Genomic DNA, 14,375 nt, shown 5'->3' on the forward strand with positions numbered 1-14,375 from the left:
CTTAAATTGGATAGATGATTGAGCTACAAAAAAATTGAATTTAAGATTTCGCATTTAATGTGGATGGAGAAGTTTTTTTTTTTCTTCATGTATGCAAAAATTCTCCATCCATCTCTTTTATATGGTAGATACATTATGTGTTACATGGTGGATAACTTATGTGTTAGAGATGGCTAACTTTTAGGTCAAAAAAATTCATCGAAACATATCATAGGATCTATTTTTAAATGTCTTGTCGAGACTTGTACGACAGTGAAAATGGATCCTAAATGCGATAAAAGTTTTAACCTATTAAACATTTTAAACTTTTGGATTTTGCATTTAATGTGAAGATCATTAGTTTTCTTTCTTTCTGTTAATGTATGTAAAAACGTCTCTCCAACCTTTTATATGGTGGGTAACTTATGTGTTACCGTCTGGTTAACTTATGTATTACAGGATAGGTAATTTTTGTGTTGAAGGTGGGTAACTTTTGGATCAAAAAGTCATTGAAATATATGAACATGGATCTAGTTTCAAAGATCTCGTCGCAACTAATTCAACGGTAACAACGAATGTCAAATTAAAAAAATTGAGCTACAAAACTTTTTGAATTTTCTAATTTTACATTAAATGCGGATGACATCGACAGTTTTATCTTTTTCTATATGCATTCCTGTGAGGAGGTTGCCTTAGATGTTTTCCTATACATAAAGCGCCTTATACAAAATCGCGTCCTACTTTTTTTGTATGTTGTTTGAAGAGAAAATAGAGTGTAATTTAATTTACTGTTTTCCCAGAAGTTCGAGATAAAACATTTCAATCACCTTTGGGGAAAACATACTCACTACATCAGTTTGTGCTTGTGTCCCAGCAGGTATTCAAGTAGATTGGTGCCATCAGCGCCTAAAAAATGAAAAGCACCTTTATCCAAGCCTTCCTTTGCGTCACACCCTTCTTCATGTAACCGTGGGGCCTCAAACCTTAACAGACCTTCTTCTAAGTGCACAATCGTTGGCTGATGATCAGATGGTATGGCTTGCCATGCACCACTTGGAAATTTTGAAACATAATGCGCCACTTACTGTAGGCTCTAGCTCTGTCCAATCTCTCACAAATGTAAGTCTACGTTTTTTTCTATGGTTTGTCCACGTGTACAATTAAACTTAATGTTGCTTCTCAATATTTACGGCCTCTCAACTTTTATTTTGCCTTTTTTACTTCGAGCTAGAGATCAAAATTAAACTTAATGTTGCTCCTCAATTTTTCAACTGATATCTCCAATTAATTTTCCCCTTTCACTGCAGTTTGGATCACTCTACCACGATCACTACATCTAAATATGGCGGATGTGCTGCTGCTGATGCGTAGGCTCAGCGGTTGTGATCCTACACTTTCTATCCCCAAGAAATGTATGATATTTCTCCTCCAGTTTTTATTCATTCCGAGGCTTTTTGCAAGATTCTAATAGGGTACAAACAGGCGCGCTACACCCCTGCTCATGTAAAATCTATCTCGATTTATAGTTCATGTCACATGTGTGAATTAATTCTGTTTACATGTTTGTTCTTATAGATTTGCATCTGATTCGTCGTGCTAGCAGCACCTAGAGTAAACCAAGAAAAATTTTCGACCCAGCAAGAAATTTGTTCTTAAGATTCCTCCACTTCGATGTTTCGTGTCATTTTTATTTTTGCGGGTGATGTTTTACATGGGTATGTTATATCGGGTACTCATCATTTCCATCCCTGGTGCGAAGTCTAGGACGGAATAGGCGAAGGAACATGAAGAAAGCTACACGAACCCGAAGCCCAGTTATTATGTAAATAGGAAAGTTAGGCCCATATCAGGTAAACCGACATACATAATGTAATAGACCTCGAGGTGGACTCTGAGACCTAACCCACCATATAAGGGGTAGGAGGAGCCACCGAGGGGGATATATTCTAGAACTCACAACACCCGTGTAACCCTATTTATCGATAATACAATCTCGGCGACTTTCGCCCTTGATCATACTTTTCATTGGCTGCCTAGTTTGGCTGACCGGTCTTTGAATTCACCAGCAACACCCCCTGTCATTTATTTATGCTTGAATTTATATGTGCGATGCATGTTATTTGTATGTCAAAATAGAGATGAGAGTACATAATAGGGGCTTCAAAAGCTCATATTGGTGAATATAAGTTATTATAAAAACACCAACATTATATCTGCATTTAGCATCATCTATTCTATTCATTTCATATGAAATTGTTTAGTCTGATGTATGAAAAGCAATTTAGCAAAATTATAGAATATGTCATATATTATTATAGCAAGAAAATATGATCACATCATGTTATTCAGTTGCTGATATAGACATTGCATGCTTATGGCTTCCACGGTTCCACCATCAGCTTGCTCAAATGTAGTCACATATATATTGTTTTCTTCTTTCTCCATCCCACATGAGTAATATAATTTTATTAGTAAACTTTTGTTATTAGGCTATAGCCTACTGGAAAGAGTTATATTTTACAGTCCCTAGACCGCTTATCTCTGAGTTACTTATGCCACTTTTGTTGCCATTTATATTGTGTTCAAACATGAGAGAGTTATGCCACTTTCGTTGCACTTTATATTTATGTTCAACAATGAGAGAGTTAAAAGAAAAACTGAAATGCCTTATTTTTAAGTTGGCATGCTTTCCTTTCTCCAATTTGTGTGCACTTCGCCTCTAATACTCCGCTACAACGCATGGGGTATCATCTAGTTTCATTATATCTCCAAGACACTGCCATGCTCTACATTTATGAGGGTTTGTTGCTTCAGAGTTCGTATCATTCGCCATGTCTCCGATTTTCTATCACCTTTTAACTCACCATGCAAACCGGTCATTCTCCACATGTGCCATCCTCCCTTGTGATGTCAATGTCAATGTGTTTCCTGCCAACGGATCTCAAACATAAATGAACAGTGAACACTCCTCTTCCAAAACAACGTGACATCCCGAGAAATGCATCTCCTGATGTAGGAAGTGCCCCCGGCACTATTTTTGTCATTGCTTTGTTGGAGATTCGTGCAAAAACATATACAGAAACAACCTCCCACCTCAAACTTAAGTCCATTCCATTTTTCCTTAACGCCCCCCTACAATTTCCAGTTTTTCTATGTTACCCCGTTGCTAATTCATTTAGGTAGCTGCATTTTTTACTAGTTCCCAATTCAAACATCCAAAAATTCAACAATATCCACACATGTTGTTTCATTTTAACTCACTGCAATGAAAGTTAAATTCTTTTATCAACCGAAATGAAATATTTTCTAACAAAGTTAATTTTTGTTTCTGAAATATCATCAACAGTTCACACAACATTAACATAACAATTTATTTTTGTCCCTTCTCATTTTCTTCACAGAATTTATTCATTGTCCATTTGAGGAAATCTTCATATAATGAACAATATTCATACGGGTTTTTAAGAGAAACATTCAGAATTTCGCAGAAGTTTCATACAGATAATAAAAAATTATATCAAAGTTTGGGGAAATTATCCATGGTTAATTTGAGATCCATTTTTTCCACTGTTTTCTCAAAGATTCATAAAATAAATATGTAAAAAAATGGACAAGATAATGTACCATATAGTTTTTACAAAACCAACACATATTCAAACAATTTTCATATAAAATCTGGAAGATGTACAGAAGTTCCTATCTAGATCCAGAGAAAATTCATACCTATTTCAATAAAAAAATGAAACTTCACAGAAACATGAAGATTCAACAGCATTCGAATCCAAAACAAAAAATATCTAAAATAAAAATACACGGAGTATTCGGATTTAGCCCTCCACGGCCAGATCTGGGATGAAGTATCCAAAATAAAAATATGGGATTGAGAAGGAACCGACCGGATCCCAAGGAAAAGGCATGAACATATATGGAAGTTGTGCATCAATTGGAAGCAAATATATTTGTTGGAGATTCGTGCATTAGGGAAATCCGCACTCTGATATCCCTGCTTCCCCCTTCAGGATTCTTCACACACATGTGAGTAACCACCTGAACTTCTCCATCTCCCTCTCATGCAGTTTTGTTTCAGCGAGAAAGAGTAGGTCCGGATCCACGCCACCACGGTCCTCTTGAAATTCAAAAGACCACGAATCGCCCGTAGTTTGCTTCCAAGCCCCCGGTCATTCCAACTTGCTACGATCATGATTCCCGTCGGAACAACAGCTCTCCTTTGACTGCTACAGACTTTGCTGGAGACCAGGATTAAACTGTCTTATGTCTTTTTATGGATGTAATCAGGATGGAGAGGACACGTCCAGCACACAAAAGGGGTGGAGGGCAGAGAAGGTGACGTACGCCAGCGATGGGGATTGTGTTAGACGCCGGCAACTGGAACTCAACGGAGAAACGCAGACGAACCACACACGGGCAGACCTAGATTTTATGTTTGTATATCTTTGTTGATTGTTACTTGACCCGGCATAGGATCATTTCGATCTGAGCAACATACAAGAAGCAAAAAAACACCGACAGGTAATAAAGCTTCCATTTATATTTATTTACTACTAACGAAATTTCTAATTTACATATGAGACTCCGAACTGATAGATAGACCCGACTGCAAATCAACCTCTATATATATGGCCCCCGGCCTAATCCAAGAGCACTAGTTCTAGTAGCATATATAGCTTACGCCACAATGGGTTTCTGCGGCATCTCCTCGCCGGCGAGGAAGTGTGCGAACAGTTGGCTAGCCTGCACAGGCGTGACAGTGGGCACCATGTGTCCGGCGCCACGGATGGTGACGAAGGTTAGCCCCTCGTAGTCCACCGTGTAGCCGCCGACCTGGTCGCTGGTGAACCACTCCCTCCACTGCTTCTTGGTGGCGAGCCCGAGCTTGCGCAGGGCGTGGCGGGTGGACGTGACGGGCACGCGGGCGTCGGTGTCACCGCTGTACACCCAGACGCGCAGGCCAGCGTCGACCATCTTCTTGATCACCGGCAGCGTCGACGCCGCAGAGTCCTGCCAGTGCTGGAAAAGCGGGTCGCTGCACGCGGACCAGCCGTAGGGGATGCTGCCCGTGGTGTTGGCGTGCAGCGCGTCCTGCACGTCGCGGCGGTTCAGGTAGTCCGAGACGTAGTTGTCCAGGCACGGGTCGTAGGCGTTGTACCGCGGCCGCAGGGGCTTGCCGTTGTCGCTGTTAGGTGACCGGCGGTGGAGTGGACGCGCCTGCCTGGCCATGGAGCTGGTGGTGGCGGTGCAGGAGGGCGTGTAGAGGCTGTAGATGTCAATGTCGTTGAAGGCCTCGTAGAAGCTGTTCATGGCGCTGTCGCAGGCGGCGGTGGCGGGGTTCGGGTTCGACGAGGAGAAGTCGCTGCTCTGACCCGCGTCGAAGCGGCAGTTGTCGGTGATGTTGGCGTAGAGCTCGTCCGAGATCACGGCATGGTCCCACGCGTAGTCCACCATGCCGCGGTCGTCCGACGCCTCGTCGATCGCCGCGTTCCCGATCTTTGATTAGAAAAAACGTACACGAACGAATTAGCATCGTTGCAAGACAAACATCAATCGATGTGTTATTTTTAAGTATGTTGTTATGCCGATTGATTACGTACCATGAATCCCTTGAAATTGATGTGCCTGCTCTTGTGCACCTTCTTGTTCTGTTCCACGATCTTCGCGGCGAGATTGGGGACATAATGCCCTGCAAATTAAGGATACCCAGGCAAAAAAATTAACAAAATTGATTATATTTAAGTAACAAGACGAAATCGCGAGATTAGTTGATAGGATTAATGGAGAGCTAGCAGGAGCAATCACCGGCGTAGCTCTCTCCGGCGATGTAGAAATCGTGGCCCTTGAACTGCGGGAACCTCTCAAACCAGTTGACGAGGAACGTGTACGCGTCATGAGCTGCACGAACGAATCGATGTGGAGTAAGTTAGTTTCGAAAAAAATAGGGAGGACGTCTGGGTTAGGAACGTGGACACGTACCTGCGATGTCGTCGCCGAATCTCTCGAGATCGGCCGTCGTGTTGGTGTAGGAGAAGCCAACGCCGGCAGGTTGCTCCAAGAAGAGTAGATTGGCATCTGAAGTTGCACACCAAAGTAATTAAAGGTTCAGTTGAATCTACTAGACTCGGCAAAATTATTTGAAGGCATTGCGGTGAAAAATCGTTTGTCAGGGTAAACCTTTGTTCCATGCGTTAGGGTTGAGCCTGAGCTCAGGGATTCCCTTCTGGATCAGCAAGGGTCCCAGCTCCTCCAGTGCTCCGTATCCAAGCGACGAGCATCCAGGTCCTGCAATTGAAGTTACATACGCGAGCCATGAAAATTTCCAAATACTAGATGATTAGGTAGCTCACCACAGGTAAAATTTGACTCTAAAACGACCAACATTACGACTCAGATGTCAGATCAACCGAGTAGATTCCTAGCTACTATATGGTAAGGAAAATATCCGACGTACCTCCGTTGAGCCAGAGGACGAGGGGCTTCTTGCTGACGTCGTGGGTGGCCTCGAAGAACCAGTAGAAGTGGGCGCGGCCGTGCGTCTCGTTCACCGTCACGTAGCCGGAGAAGTGCCGGAACCCGACCTCCGCCGGCTGCCCTGGCAGCGCATCCACCAGGTCGGCCTGCTGCCGGTCGAACACCCTCGCGTACCCGTCGCGGTGGTGGTGCCTCGCCTCCGCCACCGTCGTCGCCGAGACGAAGGCGACGGCGAGCAGGAGGACGACTATCGCCGCCGTCGACGACATTGCTACTCCAGGTGTAGATCGACCAAAGCCGTGATCGTACGTGTTGGATCCTCTTGGTGCCTGTAGACGCGTGTATATATATGGATGCAGGTTGAGGAGCGCTTTTAACTGCTCCAGATCGGATTTCGTACGTGCTGAGGTAGGAAGCGCGCTCCGTTTGGATAGAGATTAAAACTTTTGCGGGAAAGAGATAGAAAAGGATCTCTGTTGCGTGGCTGGCGGCTGTGCTCGAGGAGATTGATTTGTCTGTCTAGTGGTTAATTTGATCTGTATTAGTGCCACATACGAAGAGATCAAGACGACGTATCTGAACGGATTACAGCGCCAGGTTGTTTGGAGAATCCAGCTGCTAATTTCACGCGATTCCATGTATGTACTGTCAGTCGCAGGAACAAGATATTTTCTGCTGGAAATTAACACCGTCAGGTAAACGTATACTGTACAAAATCTGCATACCATGCAGAAATTGCAGGAACAAGGTGAACCAAGACCTAGACACGTGCAACTGAATACTATTCACCTTCTAAAACAGAAGAACATGCAAATCACCCTTAGAGTTCAAACATTGGGTTAGAGGTTTCTTAGGAAAGCAATACCAACAGATGCTCGAATGGGTAAGTTCTCCATTCGTATTAGCAAGCTCAGTACATGATGTTGTTTAGAGGAGGACGACATTCATTTATTTTGCACTTGACCCTTCTCTAAAGCTGCTTGGTTTATTGCTCCATGGTATATTCGTTCAGAATATATATGTGCTGGCTAACTGCAATTCTCTAAACGGCAAATTATTTTGAATATCTTGAATATGAATCATCCCCATGCCTCTCTACCAAATATATTACTTCATCCAGCCTTAAATATTTATCGCAGGTTTAGAAAAAAAATATAGGCTAAAATTTGTCTAGATTCATTGAACTTGCGACAAGTACTTAGACCTAGAGGGAGTAACTTTTATGCAAAGTTTTAAATGCTGGCTATAGCCTTTCGAGACCTATCGAGATACAGCTAAGGCCTTTAGAGGCTAAACTGGAAATAGCCGCAGAAAGCCCGGTATGCCAATTTAGCCCCAGTTTAGACTTATAGCCACTAACTTCCCGCTCAGCCGGCATAAAAAAATTGGTCACGAAAACCGATCCCTATCCTATCCTAAGTTTCCTAACCCTATCCCCAAATCCTACTTTCCCCTTCTCTCCATCGAGATAAAATACGAGAGGCGACCATGGCTAATGCACCTGTGAATTATTGATATATATACGAATATGAGCTGCCAAAAATTAGGGTTTTTATTGAATTGAGTCAGTTTGGTTTGGGCATGTCCAAACTAAGGTAGAGAGGCCCACTAGGGGCAGGCCGGCCACCCCCTCATATAAGGGCGGGTGTGGCTAGGATTAGGGTAAGAACCAGTTTGAGTTAAGATTAGACGCTATCGCGTGTGTGCTTGGTGAAGCATCCCTCCGGGGACGGCGTCGCCGTTTATCCATTATAGTTTATGCGGAGGTTCTTGTGTTCATCAAGGATTATCGTGTTTTGGTCTTGGGGCGTGGTGATCTCCATCATGTTGCTTGCTGGATTTATCGCCTACTTCAGGTTGCGTTCCGTGCGTAATTGGATGTATCTATCTACACGGTTTCTCGCTGTGAAAGGTCGGGCAACACCGTAGGAGGATCAGCTGGGATACCCCTTATCATGTGGTATCAGATTTCTGGGTTGCTCACGGCGAGATTGTGTTGATCGATCTCATCGGATCGGTTTCCATAAGAGGAGATTGGCTCTAGGTTGAAGGAGGTTGGTTGGAGGAAGATTGGTGTTGTTGTGGTGCAGTTGCCTATCATCCATGGATGTTCCAGGTGTCAAAATCGCGAAATTTGGTGTTTGGAATCGGGAAGAAGAAGGCAATTCACGACCAGATCCGGCGCCCAGACCGGGCCCCAGGCCGGCCAAGCCGGCCAAAACCGGACCTCTAGCCGGTGCCATCCGGGTCAGTTCCAGGGGCTCTACTGGGAGTTCCACATGGCAGCCCGGTGCACAGTCCGGTCAGACCGGCCCCTGGGCCGGACCAGCCGGCGCCCAGGCCGGCCAGACCGGATGACAGATCGGATCAGCCGGACCCCAGGCCGGTCCAACCGGCTCTCTGGCCGGACCATCCGGTTCCCATGCTGGCGCAACCAGCTCCCTGATCGGCAGCTCAGCAGTCTTCTGCGACGAATTCGTTTCCAGGTGATGTTTTTGGCCTACCGTGTTCGCGTGGTAAGAAGTCAAGTGTTGTTTTCAATGATTATCTTGACAGTAGGCTGGGGATACAACGTCATGCATCCAAGCTTGGTTGGTATTACACCATTTGGCGACAGTTGAGGAGTATGAAGATTAGGAAAAGCACATGGAACTGGGTTTCAATCGATGTCACATATACAATGGGAAGTTCAGTGGATATGATGCACTTGTTCTTGCTCACCGGCGTGTGGACGAGGAGTTAGACCATTGGTGGTGTGATGCGGTTGAAAGAGGAGACTTTTCTTGTACTTGGGAGGACTTCAAAACTTTTATTCGTGATGGTTTCGTGTTACGATATATGGAGGCAAGTGAGCAGCCGTCCGGAGTTGTGCATGCAATAGAGGAAGTTGGCAAGTGAATAGTTCCTATTTATGCACTATAAGAGATCTGACATACTGTGACGGGCTCAAGACGTCATGCAATAGCAATAAACGTCACGGAAGACCCCTTTGTGACGTAGTTAGAGCGTCACGAGCATCGTCACGGAATCCCCGTCACAGATTACTTCTAGTGACGCGGCGCGTGAAAAAACGTCACCAAATACGGATGATGTCATGTGTGATGTCAGCACCTTGAGAGACCATCTCACGCTAAGAAACGTCACGGATTAGCGTCATGGATGTGAATGACATCATATGTGATGTCTTAATTAATTTAGGATATTTTTTAATTTGTAATTTAATTTTTTTATTTCGTATTCGTTAGTTTTTTGTTTTCCTGAATTAAATAGTTATTTCCTGTATAATTTTAAAATTATTTTACCATGTTTTTCCCATTTTGTGTACATATCTTTTTTCATTTTTTGCACTAAATTTAATATACGTATGACAAGATATACTCAATTGGCATCTAACTCAAAACAAAATCGTTGTACATAACAGAATAAGATCATACTAGGATAGCACACCATATAAGCGTAGCCTTCATGCACCATCAAGTATGGTGCCTAGTCTAAGTTGCATGTTTCCGTAAGAGGAATCTAATAAGGCCATCATGTTCTTCTTGCTTCTTTTTATATGATTTATTCTTTTCTTCCGTGCTCTTCTTCATGGCCTCCAATAGTTCGTGCTGCTTCCTTTTCATCTCTTTATAAGTGCAGCCTCTTGTGTTTTACCTACATCACATTTGCCTCTGTTCCCTCTCTATTTTGTTGTTCAGATTTTCCATCTAACTCTTGAACGCGTTCTGCGGAAGCTGATGTCCTTAGACCTCCCATATCTTGATTGTTACCCATGGTAGAAAGGAAGGTGCTCGAGGTGTTGTGCTCCTTTAGTGCATCACTTCTTTTTTTTCCCATAGCAGTCTGTAGAAGAAAAGCATCATTGCTCAAGTTAGATAAAAGTGGTTCAATAGCAAGCAACACAGAAACAACCAGCGGCACAACAAACATCCAATAGCATAGCAAGCAGCCGGAAGCATATCAACCAACGATAATTACAGCAGCAACAATAGCTATTCAAGTAACCAAAAATAGAGGAGAAATCTCACATAAGCTTCAAGGGAAGCTGTGCTCATCATGCATCCCGTCTTTCTGGTGGTGTGGGTCTCTTCAAAAAAACTCAATGGGACTAGGGTCCTCATTGTTGTACTTGTCTATTTTTACAAGACGTATGAATTCATATAATTAGTACTCTAAATATGAAAGTAGAAAAAATGTGGTAGAAAATATAGTGAAGAAAATGGGCAGGATACCTAAAAGATGGTGGAAATGAGAAGTATAAGATCTAGAGCCCGTAGATTGGTGATGCTTGACAGCTTCTCGGTTCTGCTTGTTCTTGGCCCAAATTTTCTATATGAAGAAAATGAACATTAGTATTATAAGTAGCAACAAATATATGTTAAAACAGTGAATATGTTATCACTACAAGGATGAAGAACATAGATATCAATTCTGGATTGCAAGTACAATAAAGAGATATATTGCTTCAAATATGCTCAACAGCTGCTAGTTAGGTCTGGCCAAAACATGAATATCAATCAACCTATTATACTCAGTTAGGGAGTTGTGAGAAAATCCTAACACCTACAAGCATGATCAGAAGATTGTACATGGTACAGCTAGTTTCCCAGGCCTTATGCTGAGTGCTAACTGTGTGGGGTCTGATCAGTCTAGTTAAGTCTAGATGCCGATTCTCTTATTGTTCTTGTGGTAGTAGGTACTGTGGTTTTGGTTCGGGCACACTTTCTTCCGTGGATTTGTAGAAGCTTGCTTTACTTGATTCAAACAAATTAGAAAAAAACAAGGCGGTGAATCAACATTGACTTATACATGGTCTTAATAAGTTGAAATCTGCATTAAATAATAAGACAAAAATAGATAGTGCTACAACGTCTCTGTTTCAGTAAGCTACCAAGATGCTACAACGTCTCTGTTTCAGTAAGCTACCAAGATGTCCATCCAGCCATGAGCCATCCTTTTCCATGCTCTAGATAGTGCTACATTTGCATATATGTAGGACGATTTGCATATGCATCAGCACATACAATTATCAACTATTTATGGATTGATGGTGATGATGTGCCGCTTGGCTTGGCCTATTGGGTATCTAAATGGAAGTAGTTTGCACATAAAAGTCATACAGTCAACTGATATGATCCAACACAAACTATTAATGTTGGTGTCACTCTAGTAATGAAAAGATACATTTATCTGGATTTTATTTTTGAACTACAAGGCTGATGCCTTTCTTTCCATTATGATTCTATTACAGGAAATTATTGCTTAAGAAAATACACGTACAAACATGATGTGCATGCTAATTTTATTGTGTATTAATCAAGCATGTTACAAGAGTGATGCAAATAGAACCTACATCAATCAACACAGAATGTTGCTTGCATTTTGTGCACAACGGCTGGGAAATTTGATGCAGAGATAAATTAAAGTTACTTTTGCACTCTTTTTAACATAGATCTGAGTAAGTAGAGTCGAAATGCTGATATACACATGTACATGAACAGGTTAGAAAAGAAGACATTATCTACTATGTATGACACTGAAATATAGTACCTTTTTCTTTGACACATGTAGAGTTGGCCCCTGCTCCTCTTCTTCTCCAGAAAACTCATCGGCATCATCAGCCCCCTCCTCATCATTTGGCTCAAATTTGGAGCCACTGCCACCATCCACACCTTTGCACCCCTGTTTTGATTTGCATTCTGACTGTATAACAGTTCAGTAGCTATGTTTCATATGTCTGCAGGAGGACCTGCCTCATCAGCCATGCGCCTCTTAATCCTTGCCAACCTGTTTCTCTCATACTCCAGAGTTGCGGGCATGACTGTACTCCCTTGGCCAAGAAGGGTATCATGAAATATTAGTATCATAATATGTTAACATATCATGCTAAGAGTTAGAAAAGCAATGACCAAAACCATACAGTCAGTTATTTGACAAAGGCCTCATGTCATGTCTACCTGACCATCCTAGCAATATCACGACTCACTTTATCTCTTTAATAAGGAAAAACATGTAAATAGGGCATCACCTCAAAAGAGTTCAGTTTCAGGACATATTGTAGTAGTTTCAGCACATAGACCAAGAAAAATGACAGCCAAGAACTTATTTCATCCTTTCATTAAGTTTACAAAATGAACTTCTTAGTAATTTATATGTATAGGTTCAGACATATGACAAATACAAAAAGAACAATCTTAGAAACGATCCTTTTATTTACAGGAAACTTGATTGCACATTCAGAGATATGAAAAATACAGAAAAAATTGCTTAGAAACTTAGTTACGCATTCAGAGATATGACAAATACAGACTGGAGTACATCTCTACTTCTTGACCGATGAATGAATACATCAATAAGAAAAATCACATATGTTATTTGGCTTGTGATAAATAATCCGTTAATTACTTCATAAGAGCATGAAATTCATTATCCGTCAGACACACAGGTTAATATTTGGATCGATCTCAAATATCAACAGCAAGCTACTACAAAGGGTAGAAGAAAAGCATCACGCAGCACAGTCTGCAAAAAAGATGGTGACACATAGCAACAAATACACGAAGTACCTGCACTCCTGCAGTGCCCACTACTACGAAAATTTGTAGAAGGGGTTGTTAGTCTTGTTACCTTGAGGAGTAGGAGGCGTTCGCGTGGGTACAGGCGGCGACGTTCTTGCAGGAGTAGGTGGAGGCATTCACGCGTTTGCAGGTGGTGGCATTCTCGCGGGTGCAGCCTGAGGCGTTCATGTGGGTGTGGACGGAGATGGCCGCGGGCGAGGCCGACGCTTGATCCAGCCGGTGAGGAGGGCGGCGGCTTTCGAGCGAGCAGGGGCGCGAGGGAGAAGATCGTGCGAGGAGGCCGGCACTCGATCCCACAGACGAGGAGGGCTGCGCCGTTTGACCTCGCTGAGGCGGATTGATCGGAGGACGGAGGTCGCCTCCGGTCGATCCCGTGCGCGGAGAAAATGGGGGAGAGGAGCAGAGAAATAGGGGAAGTGGGCACATAAGAAATAACCGGCGAAAAAAATGATAAGTGGAGGGAAAGCTATATTTTAGGTGGAGGGAAAGTATATTTTTTATATTATTGGAAAAAATGGAGGAAGTGAACAGTAAATGCCCTAGAATTAAACTACCATGCGACTGGACGTAGCCAGACCGGCAGCTGCTCCAGCCCCTGATACGGCCCGTATGTACTATTGCGATCCAGATGAAACAGATAGGCCTTAGATTTAGCTATGAGACCTACGCGCTAGCCTCAAAAAAAAAAAAAAAAAGATAGGCCTTAGATTTTTACTTTCTGAAGATATGACAGATATAAACATATGAGAACTTATAAAATAAAAAACCAGAACACTGTCGATGACCTATTAGTGATGGTATGCGCGAAAACATTTATGGTCATGGTTTGCCTGCCGTTCCTTTTGACAGTTGCTTTTAGTTGCTAGCTCCCCTTCCTCATCTCACTCACGCATTGTTAATTAGTCAAATAATTTCAGTTCCTTCTTTAGCTGGTCAATAAATATAGGGTCTCACCTCAACGTCTCCCTCGCCCAAGCTATTATATGACGCAATACCATTGTCACAAAAGTTATCGAGCCGTCACAGAATATGCTAATGTGTGACGGTGATTATGTGACCGTCATAGATCTTTGGAAATGCATGACGCTATAGGCAAAACGTCACACATTAGGATATTCCATGACGTTACGTACCACCGTCATGAGGGTTTTCGTCACAGTATATTAGATCTCTTGTAGTGACGAGTGTCAACACCCGGATTTTTAAGTCCGAATGCCTATTATGTCATACATCGCAATCCCAGGAATATTGTTGTTGCGAGGCATAATAGTTAAGTATCACAGTCATCATTCATTACAACCCATAAGTCTTACAAATTGGAATCACATGATCCAT

At 42.7% G+C, this 14,375-nt stretch overlaps 1 protein-coding gene and 1 long non-coding RNA gene across 4 annotated transcripts; both read right to left on the reverse strand.

The window, feature by feature from the left end:
* Window positions 1–4,523: 4,523 nt before the first annotated feature.
* On the reverse strand, window positions 4,524–6,758 carry LOC127315301 (serine carboxypeptidase-like 34). Its single transcript, XM_051345802.2, has 6 exons — window positions 6,443–6,758; window positions 6,166–6,273; window positions 5,968–6,063; window positions 5,794–5,886; window positions 5,589–5,677; window positions 4,524–5,484 (listed from the first exon to the last, which is right to left on the reverse strand). Exons 1-6 carry the CDS (start codon window positions 6,729–6,731, stop codon window positions 4,666–4,668), a joined length of 1,494 nt encoding a protein of 497 aa, XP_051201762.2. The 5' UTR covers window positions 6,732–6,758; the 3' UTR covers window positions 4,524–4,665.
* A 3,079-nt stretch (window positions 6,759–9,837) lies between these two features.
* On the reverse strand, window positions 9,838–13,450 carry LOC127312944 (uncharacterized). Of its 3 annotated transcripts, none has more exons than XR_007858707.2 (5): window positions 13,090–13,450; window positions 12,013–12,283; window positions 10,695–10,791; window positions 10,491–10,595; window positions 9,838–10,305 (listed from the first exon to the last, which is right to left on the reverse strand). It is a non-coding gene; the product is annotated as an uncharacterized lncRNA (long non-coding RNA). The 3 variants fall into 3 exon arrangements; XR_007858706.2 differs by having other exon boundaries at window positions 12,013–12,292; XR_007858705.2 differs by having other exon boundaries at window positions 12,013–13,448.
* Between the last annotated feature and the right edge of the window lie 925 nt (window positions 13,451–14,375).

The sequence above is a fragment of the Lolium perenne genome, chromosome 7 (genome assembly GCF_019359855.2).
Source record: "Lolium perenne isolate Kyuss_39 chromosome 7, Kyuss_2.0, whole genome shotgun sequence".
NCBI lineage: Eukaryota > Viridiplantae > Streptophyta > Magnoliopsida > Poales > Poaceae > Lolium > Lolium perenne.

Bases quoted from the DNA above. Each gene is read 5' to 3' on its own strand.
- LOC127315301 (XM_051345802.2), bottom strand. From the start codon at position 6,731: ATGTCGTCGACGGCGGCGATAGTCGTCCTCCTGCTCGCCGTCGCCTTC. The intron at 6,274-6,442 runs GTACGTCGGATA...CTTCAATTGCAG, and splicing joins CGTCCTCTGGCTCAACGGAG to GACCTGGATGCTCGTCGCTT. The intron at 5,678-5,793 runs GTGATTGCTCCT...CTTAATTTGCAG, and splicing joins CGCCGGAGAGAGCTACGCCG to GGCATTATGTCCCCAATCTC.